The sequence below is a fragment of the Phyllostomus discolor genome, chromosome 6 (assembly GCF_004126475.2).
Source record: "Phyllostomus discolor isolate MPI-MPIP mPhyDis1 chromosome 6, mPhyDis1.pri.v3, whole genome shotgun sequence".
NCBI lineage: Eukaryota > Metazoa > Chordata > Mammalia > Chiroptera > Phyllostomidae > Phyllostomus > Phyllostomus discolor.
In genome coordinates, this window is record NC_040908.2 from 161,511,411 (window position 1) to 161,532,162 (window position 20,752).

General features: G+C 46.8%; 1 protein-coding gene across 1 annotated transcript in view; it reads right to left on the reverse strand.

Moving 5' to 3' along the window:
- LOC114499233 (oxysterol binding protein) overlaps positions 1–19,710 on the reverse strand; it is a 32,061-nt gene extending 12,351 nt beyond the window's left edge. The window contains exons 1-9 of the mRNA XM_028515214.2: positions 19,000–19,710; positions 13,864–14,072; positions 11,680–11,930; positions 6,927–7,125; positions 6,619–6,721; positions 6,241–6,295; positions 5,918–6,049; positions 768–1,013; positions 387–507 (exon numbers count right to left, since the gene is read on the reverse strand). Coding sequence (XP_028371015.1) covers positions 387–507; positions 768–1,013; positions 5,918–6,049; positions 6,241–6,295; positions 6,619–6,721; positions 6,927–7,125; positions 11,680–11,930; positions 13,864–14,072; positions 19,000–19,373 — 1,690 coding nt within the window. The 5' untranslated portion in view covers positions 19,374–19,710. The remainder of the gene's footprint in view (positions 1–386; positions 508–767; positions 1,014–5,917; positions 6,050–6,240; positions 6,296–6,618; positions 6,722–6,926; positions 7,126–11,679; positions 11,931–13,863; positions 14,073–18,999) is intronic.
- Between the last annotated feature and the right edge of the window lie 1,042 nt (positions 19,711–20,752).

Here is a 20,752-nt window from a genome sequence, read left to right on the forward strand (position 1 = left end):
GGGGAAGCTGAGAAACCTAACCTCTTAGCCACAAGAGTTTTGATTTACAGAGAACCTGACTGCTAGGGTAATGAGAGAAACAACACCAGTTTAAGAGATAGAATTTTTTTTTTGCATGTTACAATTTATATTTTTAAATAGTACTAAAGATGCATTAAATAGAGCTAAGAAGACAAAAAATCATGACTGGATGGGTCCTTAGAGTCTCGTGCCTTCTCACTCATTTGACAGCTGAGAAGTTAAACGACTGGCACAAAGCAACTCGTCAGGTTCAGCGCCCAAACCAGACTTCCGGCCTCCCGGCTCCTAAACCAGCGCCCTCCCCCACCGTGCCCGAGAACCCGTTGTTCCAGGAGCACCAGTTCTTACCAAGACGGTGGCCTTACCTAGGGGCATAATGGAGAGGTATTTGCCTCGAAACTTGCTGGTGATTTTGATTTCCTGACGCAGCGTCCAGCCGTTTACGGACTCGGCATGGTGTGCAGCAGCGGGGGGATGATGACTCACCTTGAAGAAACCAGTGGTTCAAATTAAGAAGGGAGAAAGGAGAAGGAAAAGGTACTGCCCATTAATTGGTGAACACCTGAAATTCATACTTGACATTTTCACACCCACGGCAGGTGGAAGCCCTGAGGGAAAAGAAGGCAGTGTGGGGTGACAGGGGCTGGAAATTCGGCAAACACAACACCCGAGGGTGGACAGAGCAACGCAAAATACCACGCCTTTCTTCAAGAAGAAAACGCGTCACAGTACTGAGGCACCTTTACCTGCTCACAGAGGGATCGGTACCCATTCTCCTCTATTCGATCCAGCTCGAAGGTCTCCCCAAGGAGTGGGTTGAATGGCTTGCTGGTACGGAAGACAGTAGTGGAGTAGGAGGACACGGTGAAAGCTGCAACATAACAGAGCTGTTCTAGAGAGTTCTTACATTTTGCAGCTTGGTCTAATAGCTCATGGTATTCCAGATCTTCAGTAAGGCGCTGAAGCATGGATAAGGGCTCATTAAAGTTCACCTGTCAGAAAGAGAACAGATATAAAAACTTTGCCCACATATCTATAAGAGACAGTTTCATTTTTCTGCAAGCGGCCTTTGCTCAGTAGAGCAGCTCTAAGCTCTAACCTGCCAGCAATCCATTCTCCCAGGCCCGCCATTCACACCAGTGAGTGGCTCACGTCACTGTTTTCATTTGCATCACTAACTATAAGGTCTTTATTCATCACTGGTCGTGCAAAGCCATCAATGCCTCACACACAGGAGACCGTCATCAAATAGGTATCAAATGAATAAATAAAAGAGGAAATGTATCTCAGCACAAGTATACCCGAAGAGAAAGGCTGGTATTTAAAATTCTTGAGGAAAGGAAGGGTAGTCACTTTTAAGTACAGGCATGCCCTGGTGAGTGAAATGAAGACATTACAAGTTCGCTTCCACTCCTGCACTAGATGACCATGAAGTATCAGTTCTGTTCTACATCAGGCCAGGATTCTGACTTCTTAGCTCTGAGACTAGACAGGTGTTATTTTGGACCTTGAGTGTTTTTTAATGGGAACTGAGAGGGGGCTCTGAGTGTTTCCACCTTTGAAATTTTAGCGCCAACTGAGGGCACTCACCTACTGGACATCCCCTGCTTTTCCCCAGCAGAAGCTGCTCATTGATTCCTTCCTTCCTTCCACAAATATTCCCTGAGCCCCTGTGTGCCGGGCCCTACGCTACTCACTGGGTGCAGAGGAGTGAACAGGAGATATGCCATCTCCCCAGTCTCCCCCTTAAAAAAAAGCTACCTTCTAAATTGACTGGAATTTAAGATGACATTAGTATTTTTAAAAATGCTATTAAAAAAAAAAAAGAGCTAACTTAATCTGCAATGCAGCTGAATAGACCTGGCTATCACTGGCCTAAATTCTGAATCCAGAGAACAGAGGAAGGAAAAAAAATTTCCTTTCTAGTGAATGGAGCTAGCCTAAAGCAACATTTCAGTTAAACAAACCAAACAAAAACAACACTTTTCTTTCCTATGGTCCACCTCTTTTTCTGCATCTTTGTCTAGCGTCCTACCTGCCAATCCCTGAGCCACAGGCACCCCTCATATTTACTGCCCTCCCAATTATAAAGTATTTTATAATTTCCACTATAACGAATTTTAAAAGCAAAGTATGAAGGAAAAATTTACTTGAAATGCATCAACCGATGATAACCATTATTAATGTTACATTTGTTTCTTTGCATTTGTACAATTCTAAATAATATAGCAGAGCCTGCTTCTTCTCTGAGGAGTATACCAAGCATGTCTCTGTTCAATTTCCCAGTGACGACAGAGCCACAGGACCAACACCAGAATCCTCCCCTTAAGGAACATAGGATCTACCCTCCCTCAACCAAAACAGTGTGCCACTCCCTCAAACCGCCTTCCTGGCCCGGAGAGAGCAGCACTGTGACAGGAAACGTGCACACTGAGACGGGCAACACACTGGGGTAAGACTTGAGTCTTTGTCTTTTCCCACAGAGGATGCTTGTTAATTATGCCAACAAGACTTCTCATTGGCAGAATTTCAGGTGACGTTAAGGAGTATTTCCAGACATTCTGAGAAAAACTGGGGATGGGTGGCATGGTCTCCTAGTGGCTGGAAGACACAGCAGCACTGCCTCATTGCGTCCTTAAGCTATCACTGCTTTTCACACATACACACAACTGACCCCCAGCTGTTCCTGGAACCACAGTTTCTCTAAAAGTACCAAGCTTTTCATATTGGTCATTTTATCACTCTGAGGCCTAACAGGGGAACAAAGGAATCTGTGAATTTAAAGTGGTGGGAAGCAGGGGAGCCAGCTGCACAGCTGACGGAGAGCTGGGCAGCCCGCAAAGACAGGCTAGAGGTTAGCACCAGCAGGAAGCCACAGCCGCTGGGAAGCTGAAGGCGCAGACAGCAGCAGTGCTACCACTTGGCCTAAAGGCCAAAGGCATCTGGCAGAAGCTAGAACCCCTGTAAGTACCCTGGGGTTCCCCCCTCCCTCCCTGCTGCAGACTCCTGCTGGCGCCTTGCACTGGTGGAGCCCAGCCAGATGCCAGCAGACACGGAAGCCCGAGAAACAACCTGGAGCGCCCAGCTCTCCTGGGACACAGCACAGAGCAGGGAAGGGCAAAGTCCAGACCTGGAGGCAAACGGGTACTGGACTGCACATTCCCAGTGGCAAAGTCAACAAGGAACTAATGGTAAAGGAGGACAGAGAGGACACCTACACTCTCAGAAGCTGTTCCTAAGCAAGACCTGCCTTTCCAGCCCACCTTCCCAAGGCACCAGGCAAGCGGGGCATCTTTTAGGCCCCAGTGAACCAAGGACAGTGTGCTTACTCATGGCCTTTTCTGGAGGTCAACATTTTTTAAACAGAAATCTTACACACTCACACATGAATCTATCGGTTTTCCAAGACCCAATTAACTGAGTGCTTCAGCATTTGCTCAATGGTGTGTGCATGTGCCAGGCCCTGGTGAAGAATCGAGGTTATAAAAACCAGTGAGACACAGTCTGCCCATGAGGAACGCAGCCTGTGACCACTGGTCCATAGGCCCCAACGGGGTGTGAGAACGCTGCCTGTACTTCTGCATGCACCTGGCTGTGTGCGGAACCTGCGGCCACCCTCCACTGCGCAGTCTTCCTCCCTTCTGTAAGAGGGAGAACTCCGCATTTTTAACGAGGTGGTGCCACCAAATATAGACATCATCACTGCCAAGCTCCCTCCCAGCTAGCTGTGGCCATGCGATAGCCCAGATCTGGCCAAAGACATCAAAGTGAAAGGGTTTGTGCAATTCCAGGAAGCACACCCTTCTTCTCCTTCCTTCCTGCCCACTGGAATGCGAGCCTGACTGCCCAAACCGGAGCAGCCACGAAGACCCAGAAGCTGAGGCCACAGGCAGCAGACGAGGAGGACAGAAAAGAGCCTGGTCTGGACACGGCGGAGTTCAGCCCCAGCCCCAGCCCCGAGCCACCTCCTTCCAGAGTTCACCGTGGGAATGAGTAAGCTACTATTTGTTTAAGGCGGGGGTTGGCCAAGCTCTCTCCGTCAAGGCTACACAGTAAACATTTAGGCTTCGGGGGCCGTAAGGACTCTGCCACAACCATTCAACGCCCCTCCCTCGGGACGAAAGCAGCCACGATGGGCAATCAAACGAGCATCGCTGTGTTCCAATAAAACTTTATGGACACAATCGTCTAAATTTCATATAACTCTTATTAATTCTCATGATATAAAATATTCTCCTTTTGGTTTTTTTCTAGCACTTAAAATACAAAAACAATCGTATAATATTAACCAATGTCACTCCAATACATTAAGAATAAAGCACATGCAAGCTACTACTAGCTTGCAGGCTGCCCAGATAGTGGCCAGATTTGCCCAAGGCTCACAGTCTGCTGACCCCTGCTTTAAACCAATATGTTCCAAATTTGGTTTTTATTTGTTACATGTCCTCACTCAAGGACATTTTTTCATTGCTTTTAGAGAGACAAGGAGGGACGGGGGAGAGAGAGAGGAAACACCTATGTCGATCAGCTGCTCTCTGGCATGCACCCCGACCATGCCAGAGGTGCACGGGAATCGAATCCTCGAACTTTCAGTTTACAGGATGATGATCCAACTAACTGAGCCACACCAGCCAGGGCTGAATTTTTTTCTTTCTATTAAACTTATACCCAACCAACATGCTATTACAACACCAGGCATATAACAAGTGCTCAGTGAATGCTTATGGGATGAACAAGCAAGTGCTGTCCATTTCCCAGACATAAACACTGGACTCTTACTAGTGCACAGGAGACAACATCTCACCCTGACTGGATGCATGGATGAAGCTGTGCAGAAAGAGACGATGCTACAGCTGAATCCTGACAGAAAGGGTATTTAGCAAAAGAAAAGCGGCAAGGGTGGGCGGAGGGCTGCCGAAATCCCCAGCAGAAGGAGCAGTGTGTGCAAATGCCCTGAGGGAAAAGACAAGCCGCCTCTGAGCACGTGAGGGCAGTTCACAACGACCAGGACACCAGACGTGTGTGGGCACAGCCTTGTCCTCAGGGAGGAAGCATCGAGCCCACCTAGGAACTGGCCTACTCGCAAAGCCATAGAGACCTGGTAAAGGGTTTTAAGCTAAGAAGTGACACAACTACATTTTCAATTTTGAAGAGATCACTTTGGCAACAGGGCAGCCAGGCAGGGAGAGGGCATGACTGGAGGCAGGGGGGTCAGCCCAGACACCGTCTTCATCGTGGCCATGGCCCTCACCTTATTGGTTGGAATGAATTGTGTTTTTTGTTTTGTTTTTCAAAAGATTTTATTTATTTATTTTTAGAGAAGGGAGAAAGAGAGGGAGAGAAATATCAATGTGTGGTTGCCTCTTGTGCGCCCCCCACTGGGGACCTGGCCTGCGACCCAGGCACGTGCCCTGACTGGGAATCAAAGAGGCAAGTCTTTGCTTTGCAGTCCAGCACTCAACCACTGAGCCACACCAGCCAGGGTGGAATGAATCGTTTTTGCTTTTGTGCTCCCCAAACCTTTATATGTACAGTACTTCAAACAACACTATCATAGAAAATAATGTTTTTTTTAACCTGTTTTCATGCCTGACTCCTTTAAACTACACACTTCTTGAAAATAGAAACTATTATCTTTGCCTGGCAAAGAAATCTGCTAGCCTAGAAATCTGCTCTTAAGCAAACTGCTGAACAGATGATTCGAGGTGATCTGAGAACATACCAGATCCACAGCCCAAATAAAAGCAGATAATTTTGAGGGACAGATACAACTCTAAGGGTAACCAACACCATGCCACAAACTGCCACACCAGTGGGTGGGGCCCTCACGGCAGCACTCTCCCTTGGGGGCCTGGGGGACCCTCTAGGCAGCCGCCCGGGCGTGTGAGAACCTCACCGGCATGGGGATCTTCGAGAGTTCTTTCCCGATGCAGTTCTTCATGATGCTCCACAAATTGAGGCTATAGTTTGGCTTCTGTGGTATGTGAGTTCTCTTGACCTTCTTGGTCTCTTCCAGCTGATACTTGTACTGAGAACAAACACAGAGGCATTCAATCTCCCGAAAAGAACAGAAAACCTGGTATTTATAACCTTCCCTTCCCTCTCCTAAAAAAAAAAAAAAAATCCAGTACTTTCTGTTTCTCTAAGTGTTTTACAAACAAGTCCTCAGGAATCACACTTTAGGTCCCTCACTTCGGATAAGTCCCAAGTAAGAGTTACCTGTTCATCAAGGCTGATGTCACTGCTGGCTCCACTGATGTTGCTGTCAGTTCGTCTACACGGACGGGAAATGTGTAAGAATTAGAACAGAGAGCAGAACTAGAGTTTGGTCCTTGCTGTGTCTTTACAAGGCAGAATTCTAAGCATAGTGCACAAACTTATCAATGGGTGATCGAAAGACACTTAGAACAAACTATGTATGAATTTAAACATCTCTGGACAATCTGTTCCGGTCAGAAAGCTACCAGTTCTCCACCTACTTAAGGAACAGGGCCTAGATCTCAGTAAACACTGACAAGCCATGACATTTCCACTGAAACATTTCTAACCTTTTGATGGTCAGATACGTTCATTCTTGTGGAGTCAAAGATAACTTACTTGTGGCCCAAATTCACAGGCGTGGCGATGATCTCAGGCGCATCAAAAAATTCATTCTCATCATCCTCATCACTCATGTCTCCTTTGCCAGAGCAGCACCGATCTGCAAGGGGGGAAAGCCTTACTCACTCACCTTGGCTACATTTACCAAAGCCTGGCACGGCAGGCTCACTTAAATCTAATCACAAACGCAGCAACAAATGGCAGAAAACAGTGGAAAAGTCGGAAGAAATAAGCGGCTCCAATGATTGCATTTCACATGAGTCACTGCTTCTGGGGAATCGGGAGATCATCCGCCAGCGGCTTACCTTTACTGGAACCTACACTGTCAGGAGTGTTCGCCGGCAGCACCGTGGCTCCTCGGAAGGCCCGCTCCAGGTGATTATGCTGTTTGGCCAGCTGCTCCAGGGTCTCCTCCAGCCGGATACGCTGGTCTCTCTCATACTGCAGTGACTTCTGCCACTTTTTACTGTGGGTCTGGGCTAACGTAAGGAAATCTCTGCAGGCCTGCAGGGGAAAAGGGTTAACATGTGTCACATCAACTCGGGTAGTCACAAACACCCCTCAGGCCTCTGCCGTCCCATTAAGGAACCTTATTCTGGGAACTTGAACGCACAGATTCCAATGGGAGGCTTTTCCTGTTATTCCACAGTCTCAGGGACAGCCAGCTCCCTGATGCAATGAAGGTCAACTCCAGGAAAAAAAAAATGAGCATGGTTTGTCACGGTTCTTTTCTATTTCCCTGGTCACGAGGACCAACCAAACGCCAAGAGAAGAGTAAACCTAGACAAAGTATGTGTGGCCACACCACAAAGGGCAGCTATGCGAACTACGCCGAGAGAGAAAAATCTAGTGACTGAAACAGAAGAAAAACAGAGGATGACCGCTTTCGATAAATTCCTCACTAAACTCAAGTCACCGATAGCTGAGGACTTCAGACACCGAGAACAGGGAAGCTGCACTGAATTAGACCACATACGGGGACACTTAACTTGTTTTTCTTTTGGCCATTAAGAAACAATTGATGTCAAACATTAGAAGCCTACCTGAGGAATCAAAGAAAGGCTCTAGAGGCGAAACACCAATCTGATCAGATCGGTCCCTTCACCGGCTCCCCAGTTACCAACTATAAACATAAGGGCCCTCCACAGCAGGGCCACCGCCTGCCTGGCACCCTCCTCTCCAGGCTCCTGCATCTTCCTGCGGAACCACACTGCACTGCTCACCATTCCCTGGACTGACAGCTTTCTTTCAGGCCTTCCTATCGCAGCATATGTTATGCGCTCTGCCTAGGAGGCCCTTTCCTACCACCCTTCTCTACTTGGCTGGGACCTCCTAACTGTTTAATATCAATGGCAAATGTTATTCTTCTGTGACGCTTCCCCCCACCAGTCTCTTCTCTACATTTCTGCAGCACTTGGTACATACTTCTTCTGTTCTATACCAGCCACAGCAATGTCATGACTGATTTTCTGTCTCTCCACATGGATCATAAGCGATATGAAGACACAATTTATAGTTAATTCCCATCTTAGTGGCTTTGTACATAGTAGGAGCCTGATAAAGTTTGCTTAACAAGTAAATGGAAAAAAATGAAGCAATGTAATCTTCAAATTCAACACCCTGTTCTAGAGAAGCTGTAAGGTAAATAAAGTATCTACACCCGTGGTTTCAACTCTTGCCGACAGGCTAACGATTATGAAATCAATGATTCCAGCTCTGTGCTCATCAGGCTTCAGACCAGAATATTCGGTTACCTATTCAGTGGCTCAAGATAATCTCAAACTGTGGGTCCCAACCTGAACTCCCCAGGTTCCTTTCCTGACTCTCCCTCTCCCTTGAATTCCCTGTGGCCCCGCAGCTCCAGGGCCCTCCCACCTGCCCCAGCCAGAACACCAAGGAGAATCCTTGATTCGGAGTCTAGTCCCTCTCCACATCCAGTTATCAAGTCCTATGGGATTGTTTTAATATTTCTGGAATCTGCACACTTCTTTATTTTTTAAAAAATTTTATTGATTTTTTAGAAAGGAAGAGAGAGTGGGAGAGGTTGAGAGTCAGATTTGTTAATCTACATATTTACACATTCATTGGTTGATTCTTGTATGTGCCCTGATCGGGGATCAAACCCACGACCTTGGCATACGGGGGTGACACTCTTGCCAACTGGGCTACCCAGCCTGGGGCACACGTCGCTCCATCCTGCGTGCTCAGAGGCAGTACAGAGTGCGTACACTGGAGCGGGCCTGTTGGAACTCCAATCACGGCTCCACCCTACTGTCTAGCTATGGAATTCTAGGCAGCTAATTGAACCTCTCTGTGCTTCATCCTCCTCATCTGTAAACAGAGAGTGACAATAGTAACTACTCAAAGAGTCCTTGCTTTACATGTAAAGCATTTAGAACCATATGGGCTTGCAGTAAGCATTCAATAAGGTGTTGGCTACTATATTAAGGCTGCACCAAAACTGATCTTACCCTCTTTAAATGAGCTCCTACTAAACCCATTAAGTATGATCTGCACCCCATCGCCTCCTCACACTTAATTTTTTTCCAGCCGCATCCCCAGCTACTACCTTGCTCCACTAAGAGCCAATTACCAAACTTTGGAAGACAGGAAGAGATCCACATACGCCACACCTCTACCTGGATCAACTCTTCTCCCTCACTTCCTCTTAGTGATATTGATCACAATGAAAATTTTGTGAGAGACAATTACATGTCAGGCACTTCGCTGAACACGTTCTATCAGTTACCTGAGAAAAGCCTTTCAACAACCTTGTGAGCAGCTTACCAGCACTGTCACCGTTTGCACAAAAGAAACTGAGGTCACGGAGGAAGCAGGCCACCCCAGGCTGTACAGACAGTTAACTGCAGCCCCCGGACTTCAGGGTCCCAGGCTCTACATTCCTTTCTTCCGGAGGAAGGCTCTCTCTGGTCATCCGGAATTTAGTTGAGTTCTAAATTCTCCTAGTCTGAGCTAAACACCTCCTATGCGCCATCCCATAGCAGCCTGTGCTGTTTCTGCCACGCACTCAGCACAGTCCATATGATCTGGTTACTTCTCCATCCCCTTGTTAGAAAGCAATCTCCCTCCGGGCAGGGACTACCCCCACATTTGTTTCACCTCTCCTAGCATAGTGCCTAGATCTCAGAATCACAGAAGGTGCGAAACAGATGTTTCCTGATCAGCAAATGAATACTCTGACTGTGTCAAGCTTACTGCTCTGATTAGATTCCCTGTGGTAGTAAAGAAAAGCTATGTCCTAAGAAATTGAATAAAACGTACACTTCCTTTGATATAAGCCCCCCCTTAGAGATATGGTGTGCTAGGATAGTAATTTCTAACATGCACATTATGCTTAAGACCTAGCCACCAGCACCTAGAAGGTATAAAGGAAACAAGACAGGGATAAAACAAACAAACAAACAAACGAATTTTAAGCTATAGCAGTTATGAAAAAGGTACAGGCAGTGCCTGAGGGGAGGAGAGAATCAGACACAACTTTCCTCCGACATCCAGGGCATCATTCCCTTTGACACAAACTCTGGACCCTCACAATTTGGAGTAGAATTGCCCACAAGAACAAAGTGAGCACAGTTTCAAGCGTAAAGTCCAAACTAAAGTTTCAGTTTCATGAGAAAATTTTCAATGAAGAGGTGTTTTATTTGGCAAATTTTTCATATCAACAGAGGAAAAATTGTCACGGAGCAAGGTGTTCCCCTGACAGGGAGAAAAGACAACATTACTCAGTATTGATTACTTGACCTGCGTGATCCGTGAGGTTTCCTGACCACGAGAGGACCAGAAAAGCAGGCACAACCACTAAGAGGTGCCCCAGTTTGGAAAACGGGCGCGCGACTAGACGTGAGAAACCCAGCACAGTGCCCATGAGCAGAGGAGTCCCGGACACGGCTGGTGTCCCCCCAGTGCACAAAGTCATGTGTCTTTTCTACCTCCTGTGAATGCTCCACGCTTCAGAAAATGATATGAAAATAAAGGTTATCACAACTTTTTGTAAGGAACAAAGGGGTTTTACATGAGCACAATTAATTAACTCTCCCCCTGCTCACAGGGAAGACCTCTGATCTCTAGGAGCCACGAGAGCCATAGGAGCTCTGAGCCAATGTCTTATTATCACTCCCTAACAAGGGAAAATCCAGCCCTAGTGAAGTAATTTCATCCCATTTAATAAGAGGAGAAAAAAACAAACCCTTTCTCAGAGAGTTCCCTTCGCACTCCTGTTATGAAATGTCTTCTAGGGTTCTCGTGTGGAAGCTGCTGAAACAACCTGCCAGGTGAGATTCAGCCACCAGCAGAGGACAAACGGCATTTTAAACCATGTATTCATTTCATACCAATCACCCAGGATCTGAAATACATTGCTAATGCTGGTGGTGCTTTGGCTTTACCTCGAGTCTTGCAGCCAAGCAGCAGAGGTATTCCACCAACCAACAACAGCCACCAAGACAGAAGTCACAAGGAGGCAGAAGCATTGGCCCCCTTTTTTTTTAACAAAAAGTATCCAAAGCTGGGTGCTTTGTCTTACCACCCAAAGCTACCCCTGAAAGCAAGGAGTAAAGATGGGAACACCGGCAACTAGTATTACGAGTTTACTAGTATTACTAGTCTCACCAGTACTTGACCCAGCCCCCGTTTACCACGCTGTAGGCCACATGCATTAACACGTAGGGATCAGACTGCAACTTAAAAGCTCAAAGAACTTGATGGTGGAAAGGACCCATGAGATCTTTTAGTTCTAACAGATACAAAATAAATAAAACCACAACCCAGAGAGGTTGGAGGATGCAATTATTAACATCGCCAGCAGAACGCACTCCCTGGCTGGAGCAGTGTCCTCCTGATCATTTGAGCAGAGCATGAAAGTCACTCCATCTGTGCACCCCGTTCTATTTCATGCAACAAATGATGTAACTTAAATCCTGAGCAGCAAGGCAGGGCCCAATGCTCTGTGCTTTATCAGTACAACTCTCCAGCATTTGGGAAAATTACATTTTGAAAGAGGGAAAGAATCACAAAGCAACACAGGCCATCTGCACTCACATTGATCATGGCATTGGATGTGATCCTAAAGAGAGTGGCCCGCTCGTTGACCTGCTTGATCTTCTCGTTGCTCTCGGCGGGCAACCTCAGGGACTCCAGCTCACTGAGGGAGCGCTGCAACGCCGTGCCGTGCTTGGCTATCAGGTCGTTGCACGTGCTCAGGTCCTCCACTTTGCTGGTCAGGGTCCGCAGGGTATTCTGCAGCTCTGTCTTGTCAGTTTGTGAGACAGACTCTTCATCTCCTGACTCATCTGCAGAAGCAAAAGGTAAGTTGCATGATTCCAGGCCCAGGAGTGACAGCCTGAACCCTGCCAGGTCTGCGCACGGCCAAACTGACGCTTCTCCTACTGTGCATTCTGACCAACCAACAGCTTGCCGGTACCAGACAGCTTCTCTACAGAGTGGTCCACAGCCCACCTGTATCACAGACACTAGAGTTCTTCTTACAGGTGTGGACTCTCTGGCCCCACCCCCAGAGTTTGATTTGGCTGGTGTGAGGTAAAGCCTAGGAACCTGCATTTTGAATAAGCTGCCTGGTAATTCTGATACGCCCTGGAGTTTCAGAACCTACAGAACAGGATGGAGAAGCTAAATGGCTCTTGGGGTTACGTATGAATCACTGAGCCTTTCAACGCTCGCGTGAGGGGCCCAGTCCGGTCCCAGCTGATTATTACTGCAGATTCACTGTCACTTGTTGGGTGATCAGTGGGTCCCATATGAAATGGGTTGAGAATCACAGCCTAGCTCCTTGCAAACCAAGTCCACATCACCAAAAGACTCATTAATTCGTAGTTTTTGAAGATGAGAAGACAACACATTTATTTATCTTTTCTGACACGGCAGCCACCGCTGCACTGAAAGCAAAGCAAGGTCTTCTGATAAATGACCCCCAAGTAATAAGTCACGCCGACAGCTACACTGTACTTCTCGCTCCCAGCTTTGTACTTAACACGTTTGTGGCTGCAAAGTGCTTTTCCAGCAGTGTCACTTCCTTTGGGGGAGCTCGCATCAGCACTAAAGTCAGGACAAAAGAAACAAGGAAACACCTGACCTGTCCGCTAGACAGAGAGGCAAGGCCGAAGTGAAACTATAACCTGTTACCAAAACATTTACAAAGCAGTGGATTTGCCTCTCACTGCTTACTGGATATGAAATGCGGTATGGGAAATGACGGGGCACGGGAAAAACAACAGATGCCCTCGCCGGAGAGGCTCAGTTGGTTGGGCGTCATTCTGCAAACCGAAAGGTCGCTGGTTCGATTCCCTGTAGGGCACATGGGGACGGGTTCAGTCCCCAGTCAGGCTGCGTACAGAAGGCAACCAATCCATGTATCTCTCTCACATCGATGTTTCTCTTTCTCCCTCCCTTCCCCTCTAAAAAAACAAAACGAAACAAAACAAAACAAAAAAGCCCACTATCACCAACAGATGAACAAAAGTCAGCAGGGAACCATCTTGGTCAGCTCAAAGTGAACAAGCTCAGTATGACTAAACCATCAACAACTGGGGGGGGGGAATCCTACCATTTTCCCCAGAGAAAAATCCAAACATAACTAGAGTACTCTTCTTGGTGAAACAAAGATAGCAAAATGAAGATTTTTCACAGAAAACATCCCATACAATGTTTTCGGCATTCTACGAAGATTGTTTCAACTCAACTAACAGTTAAGTAAGGTATCAGGAGGAAATAAAAAAGTAAGGCTAGATCCAGATTGTAAGCTGTAATAATCCTAAGACTGCTTTAGCATTAAAATAATTATTTCTCAAAATTTTAACGTAGTCAATTGGCATTAACAGCCAAAAGGACAACTGTTTATGCCTGTAGGACATAAGCCTCAGCCTCAGCACTACTGACATTTGGGGCCAGACAGCTCTTGGTCGGGGGTGGCCGTCCTCTGCCTTGCAGGAGGTTTAGCGGCCTCCCTGGCCTCTGCTCACTACATGCCAATAGCACTACCACCCTCGGCCAGCACCAGAAAAATGGCTCCAGACATTGCCAAACGTCCCCTGCAGGCAGAACTGCCCTCAGCAGGAAATTGTCAATCCAGGAGAAATACTGCATGATGAGAAGCCTAGACATCTAGGAGACAGTTGATAATTAAATGACCATGAGTGATAAAATAGGATTCGTGCGTAAGACAAGCAAGTGGAAAGTTTTCCAGACATAATGTTCTTTGCTCCCTACCTGATTCTGCCAGCATCTTCACAGCCTTGGCCTTGGCCAGCTCCAGGGCCGTCACCCAGCGCTGGCGCTCCACTTCCGAGCTGGCCTTCAGGTGGTAGGTCTGAGCTCCCCCATTGGAGATCATGAAGTTGCAGGAGTCCTCCACAGTGATGTTGGCTGTGGCGAGGTTAATGGTTCCACGGCAGGTGTGTCTCATTTCTGCCTTTGACCTACAACAACGAGGCAAAGACACGCTAAGCGGAAAGCTGATGAGTGGTTACCCCTCGATCACGTTCCATTTCTTTTCATAACTCCAAGCCTTTTTGAAAATACAGTACTGGTAGGAATAAGCAAGTCCTAATATTTCCCTTAAATGGGTCCCTAAATTCAAGAAACAATTAGCAGAAATTTCCTTTCAGAGCCTAAGTGTTGTTTCTGAGTCAAATGGTATTGATCTGCTGTTCCTATCACCCTTGGCTTTTTTTTTAAGAAAAAGGCTTCACTGAAGTATAATGACAAACAATATTGTCAGCAATATTAAATTTCAGCAATTTTAAAAATTTATTTATTTTTAGAGAGAAGGTAAGGGAGAGCAAAAGAGAGGGAGAGAAACATCAATGTGTGGTTGTCTCTCTTGTGCCCCCCAGATGGGGCCTGGCCCTCAACCAGGCATGTGCCCTGACTGGGAATTGAACTGGCGACCCTTTGCTTTACAGGCCCTCGCTCAATCCACTGAGCTCCACCAGCCAGGGGTAAATTCAGCAATTTTAAGTGTGTGATTTCAGTGAGCTTTGACAAATGTATATAATTGTGTAACCACCTCTATAATCAAGATGTAGAATATTTCCATCACACCAAAAAGTTCCCTCATGCCCTTAGTCAGGAATTACTTTTTTATTTAGAAAGTCATAATTATAACATAGTGCTTCATAAACTCACGCAACAAAATTTTGCGTAACAGTCTCATTCCCGAAAAGAGTAGCCCCATTTTATATGTACTAAACAATCCTCCCTGACCTTAACTCGGTCCACAGGAGACCTGTCACACTATGCTTCGAACTGTATTGCAGAAGTATAAGGTACACCTAGATGTTTAGAGTATTCAGTGTGGACTACAGCTCAAATGATATGAAATAGGAATGTATAGCTTTCTGTGGGAGAAAAGACAAAATAATCATAAATCACCAGGCGGTCCAATCTTTCTGGACTATGTTCTTTCCTAAGGCCCACTGACCTCTATTGGTGGGAACTCCTAAGCCATCTATTAATAGCTAGGAACGATTCAGCAAATCTGTTCTCAGAGGACTGGGTGTAAAAATTTTCCCCGTCTCCACTGACTGACAGTTCTATTCATAGACTAACTCTTGAACTTTGCAGCACTGCTTGGTGACAGCAAGCGACAAGAGACTTCACATAAGATGGCAAGCTGCTGCCCTGGCTGGTGTGGCTCAGTGGGGTGAACACCAGGGCACATGCCTGCACTGTGGTCCCAGGTCCCAAGTTGGGAGCATGAGAGAGGCAACTCGATGTGTCTCTCGAATATTGATGTTTCTCCCTCTCTCTCCCCCTTCTTTCCCCTCTCTCTAAAAATAAGTAAATACAATCTAAAAAAAGAAAAAAAAGATAGCAAGCTGCTAGCACAATTGGGTGTACTGTGCAAACTGTCCTAATTTCCCCACCACCTGCTGGCCATGCCCAGGGACCTGCATGTGGGGACTGCAGTTTTCCCTGACCAACTTGGCACACAGAGAGGTCAAAGTCCTTTGCCAGCTGCCACAGTGCAAAGCAGAGCCACTTCCCGTTCACTGGGGCCAAGCGGCCAAACACACCTGGCACATTCAGAATTCCTGCACGCCAGAAATGACACACGCCCGTCTCCAGAAAGTGAGACTTGGTAATGTTTGTGAAAGTCGGTTTTCTGTGCTTTGGAAGACAGATGTGCTATTGTTCAGTTTGTCACATGAAACTGGTTTTTCATCCTCAAATGCACAAATGAGCAGAATGGGATGGCCGGGGGGTCTCAACGGACTGGGCAGCTTTCCATCCCCTGCACCTGCCACACTGTAACGTGAATCCCTGTTTTGCCCTATTCTTACCTCCCCTCCCTCCCACCCAAGCTTCAGTTACATTATGAATAATGCAGGCCTAATTACAGACCCACAGTGGACAGCAGCTCACCCTTGCTTTCTACTCCAAAGGTGCTACTGGGACCTTCTACCACATTCCTCTCCACGTGTTGGTAACTTCTCACAAATCACTTCCCGGGAACCTCTTCTGCCTGTTCACGTTCATGAAACTACTGAAGTTTCTCAAATCGTATAAAGTCCGTAGCAGTTTTAAAGATACAAAAGAACCCCAGGAGTAAGGCAAGCTTGACCTCGAGGCTCTTGGGTTCGGGCAAATACACAGATGGCTATAAATGATTAGTATAGAAGCTAGAAAAAAAATGATTTTCAGGGTGCACAGTAAATTCTTCAGGGAGTACCGCATTAGGTGGCTAGAAATTTCTTCCCTGAAAATGCTACTTGAAACAGTAACTCAATCTCTAGAAGCTAGCCAGGAAAAGTAATACTATGGGCCTGTCGTGATGTGTCTGGGAGAGCTGGGATTCTACATTCGGTTTTAAGTAACTGGCCATCTGTGCAACTGGGTATGTAAGAAAGAACAGGATATGTAACAAGAGGGAAGCAGTGTTGCCAAAGCCTATCAGGACAGCTCATCAGCGGACAGGTCTAGGAGGTACATGATCTATCTCAATTGAAAAACAAAAACAAAAAAAAGCAAACAGTATTTTGTGAAAGGCATATATAGGAAATGACAGGTTTTGGAGGCATGAAAAGCAAGAGGAATGACAACTTAGCTAAATAATTCTAGGGAGCTGAGGACCAGAAGAACGCTATTAGGAAGAATAAACTACCAACATAGTTGGTAGGAAGTACTTCAATTTGATTTTGAGGGTAATGCATAGACTTGATAATTCTGGATCCTGTTGCTTGGTTGATTCATGGGTGGGACTATCTTAGCTGGCAAGGATAGGCCCGTGGCATATTTCCCAACGTGTGGTTTGGTATGTTTTTGAACGAGTTTTATCTATGGTCAAACAGGTACCACTAGCTCTTACAAGAGAAGTCAAAAGGGCTTTCAAGTACTTGAAAACAACATATATAAGCACTGGCCTGCAAACCAAAAGGTTGCCGGTTCAATTCCCATTCAGGACACGTGCCTGGGTTGCAGGCCAGGTTCCCAATTGGGGGTGTGAGAAAGGCAACTGATGGATGTGTCTCTCACACATTGATGTTTCTTTCTCTCTCTTTCTTCCTCCCTCCCCCTCTCTAAAAGTAAAAAAATAAAATAAAATAAAATAACAATATATAAGTTATTAATGTTCAATCAAGGCCCAAATTGATCAAGACTGGTACTGATCAAAGAATCTACTGGCCTGGAAAGTAGATTTGATAAGAACTTAGATGAGGAAAAATTATCGTGCATTAAGTCCCCTGGCTGATAAACAACTTTTGAAAATAGGGAATCAGTGTTAATAGTGACTTGCAAGCCAAATTAGTATGTGAATCAATTGAACATTAGAATGAGTAAGGGAAAAAACTTTGGAACAAACTAAATTTTTAATTTTTGATCTAACCCTACAGTCCTGGATAAGTAATTGGAATAATGCAAATGATACACACAAGTGTTCACAATTAATATTGCTAAGCAGTAAGGATACACTCAGTATTTTCTACTCTTCCTAAATCCAACTAAACTTCCCACCTTTGGCTACCCCTCAAAATTTCTCTAAGAGCCAATACAATGAAGTTAATGGAAGAGATTTGTTCACCCTAACTCTCCTGGTGGCAGAGTGACTACTGGCAGAGGAAAAGAAATAGAGTGATCTACTTCTAACAACAGCATTTTGTGTCCCAAATAGGATGATGGTCTTCATAAACAGATTTCAATTAGAAATGCCACTGTACTAAGCAAAGTCTCCCTGGACGGAGACTTTTATATACTTTGTATAAAAATAAACATAGTAACCATGATCTATAAACTTACTTGCTATTGATACCTAATTATCTCTATCTAATTCATGTAACACTAACCTGGGTTTTAGGTTATGTTGGTGCAAACAGAACTAGTTTCAAATCCTGACTCCTCAAGACTTGAGGAAGGCTGCCCAAGCTAAATCTGTTTCCTCATCAGGAAGATGGGAATATTTCCTGATTCCCAGGGTTGTTGGGAGTCAATGAAATACTGTATGTAAAATACCCATGCAAACTGGCTAGCCCTCAGAAAATGTTTATGTCCTCTCCCCAAATCCGGGATCTTAACCCCACTACATAGAGTAAGAGGAGTCGTCAAAAGCATGTTATGTTATAGCAAGACTGTGGGTCACCATAAACATGTATTTAACATCCCAAAACACACATTGTTAAACAGAAGTAATCATATCAAAGACATTGGCTCTTTTTTTAATAAGCTGAAACCTAAGTAATCAGAGAAATACTACTGGATAAAAGACTCAAATCATTCCATAGGAGGAGGTGGGACAAGCAGCAATAAAAGCAGGACTGGAGTGCACATCTTCATTCTGAGCTGTCTAGGAGGAAGCATAAGCAAGTCTTGGAGAGGTAAGGAAGACAAGGGGACAGATACCGGGCCCACCCTGTGAGCTGTGTCCTTGTGCCCGAATGTGGAGAGAGCAAAGGCAGGTACATCAAGGATTGCTAATAACCTTGAAATTTGGAGACTAGGCACAAGCAGCCAAACCTTGGGACTTTTACTCTAAGTTCCTTGGGTGCAGAGCCAGGACTTTGCTCTCCTATACGTGCCCCCTGGCACCTACAACAGTGCCTTCCTTGCGAAATTAACCATCGCACCGATGTGCTGGTGGAAACGTGATGGAAAAACCGATACTCTTCAAACAACTGGAAAGGCCAGGAGTCGAGGGGGAACATATGGCATCAAAGAAGGGTAAACCAGGCAGAGGGGTAACTCCTAGGGCATTCACTCTCTATGATAGTGGGCCCATGTTGTGGGCTGTCAGTGCTCGCAGGTGACTAAAAGGAGTCTGGGGCGACCTTGGCTGCGGTGCCGGCCGGGGAGGGTGACGGCGTGGGGACTGTGGGCTGCAGTGGGGAACAGCGCCCCGGAAGCAGTTACCTGTAGTAGCTCAGGAGCCCGTTGCTCAGCACGAACCACCGCCGCTGGTAGCCTTTGATATAATTGGTCCATTTGAAGAGCCAGCCCTCTCGAGCCGAGCCTGAACCCCCAGCGCCCGAGCCGCCAGAGCCCCCCGTCGGCGGCGCTGAGGCTGGGCTCGCCGCCGCCACTCCCCCAGTCCCGGGGCCAGGGCCGCTCGCAGCCGCCGCGGCCACAGTGCCCGGCGCGGGCCCGGAGCCTGGCCCGGAGCCTGACCCAGCGTCTCCGCGGCCGCCTCCACCTCCCACTAAGGGGGGACCGGTGCCGCCGCCGCCCGGAGCTGCAATGGCTGCCGGGCCCGACCCCACCACTCCTCTCAGCTCCGTCGCCGCCATGAACTGCCACCGCCCGGAGACACAGGACCGGAACCGCCTACGAAAGCCGCCGTCGCCGTCCGGAGAGCCCCACAGAGCTAGCGCATCAGCCGCCGCCGCCGCGCAGCGTCACCGCCCTGCCAGGCCCGCCGTGGGGAGGAGGGATCGGTCGCCGGTAAAAGAAAGTCGATTGGTGCTGCTGAGTGTCACTTGCGGAAGACCTCTAGGATATTGGCATTTTTCTTCGGGCCTGTCATTCCTTACCGCCAAGTGAGAGCCCGGGGATGGGACCCGTCCTCCAGGCACGCCTTTGATTGGTTTACGTAAAAGCCCATCAGATTCTTGTAAAGCTCATTGGTGATTTTCTGAAGTTCTTAGGGAGGATGGGAGAATGCAGAGCGCCTGGCCAATTGATCGCCGATTGGCTAGTGTTTCTGCCACTCATTTGAGTTTCTGGTTCCGTCACCGCCACGTCACCCCCTCCATCATTCCTTTTTAGCGTCCCTCTTCCGCCCTTACGGATTGGTGGTTGGTATCAGCTGTTTCTTCTACCATTGACTGAACGAGTTGATGGAAAAGGGGAGGAGTCTCTGCGTCATATCCTTACTTTCAGTTCTTATTGGGTAGCAAACGTGTCGTTCACCTATGAGGGGGAGCTTGAGAATGTTGACCAATGAAAGAAACCTATTGGGAGAGGGGCAGGTCCGAACTGCCAATAAAGTCCAGGATGATCGCGTAAGGGGTGTGTCCGCCTGCTTCTAGCTTTAGGGGCGTTGATACGAGATAAAAGCGAGTCAGTTTCAGTAAATTGTTTTTGATTTAAGCGTAGTGTTGGAGTCCCTCTTGCTGAGTTAAGACCTCCATACTTTCTTAGTAGGAAGAGTGACTTTCAGCAGTCAGAGCCTGCCTGAATGAGTCTTCCCTTTCTAGAGCTCTCTCGCAGTATTTACTCCGAGCTGAAGGCCCAGATTCCTGGGGAGCCCACAAATAGCTTCCCCAGTTCCTTCCTGGATCTACGATCCTCCTAATTCCCCTCCCTGGTTTTCTCATCAGCGCACCACACCTCTGATCTCCTGCTTCTAATTCTGTCCCAAAGGTTGCCCACCTAGCTGTGAAGAAAAAATAGACTTGCAAGGACCTAACTTCGTATGTACTTTGACGCCAGTGTCTCTTCCAGGCCTGAAGGCCCTTATTGGTTTTAGCATAAGCGCACGTGTGTATGCCTAACTTTGCACCAAAATTTTTCGTTATAAATTGACTTTGCTCACACATTTGCGAAAGTAACATATTCAGTAACTTATTTAACATTTAGATGTTGTAAACTACTGTTAAAATGGAGCTCTGGGGAACCTGTTACAGTTTGCTAGTTTAGATAGGCAATAGATACACCTGTCATTGTA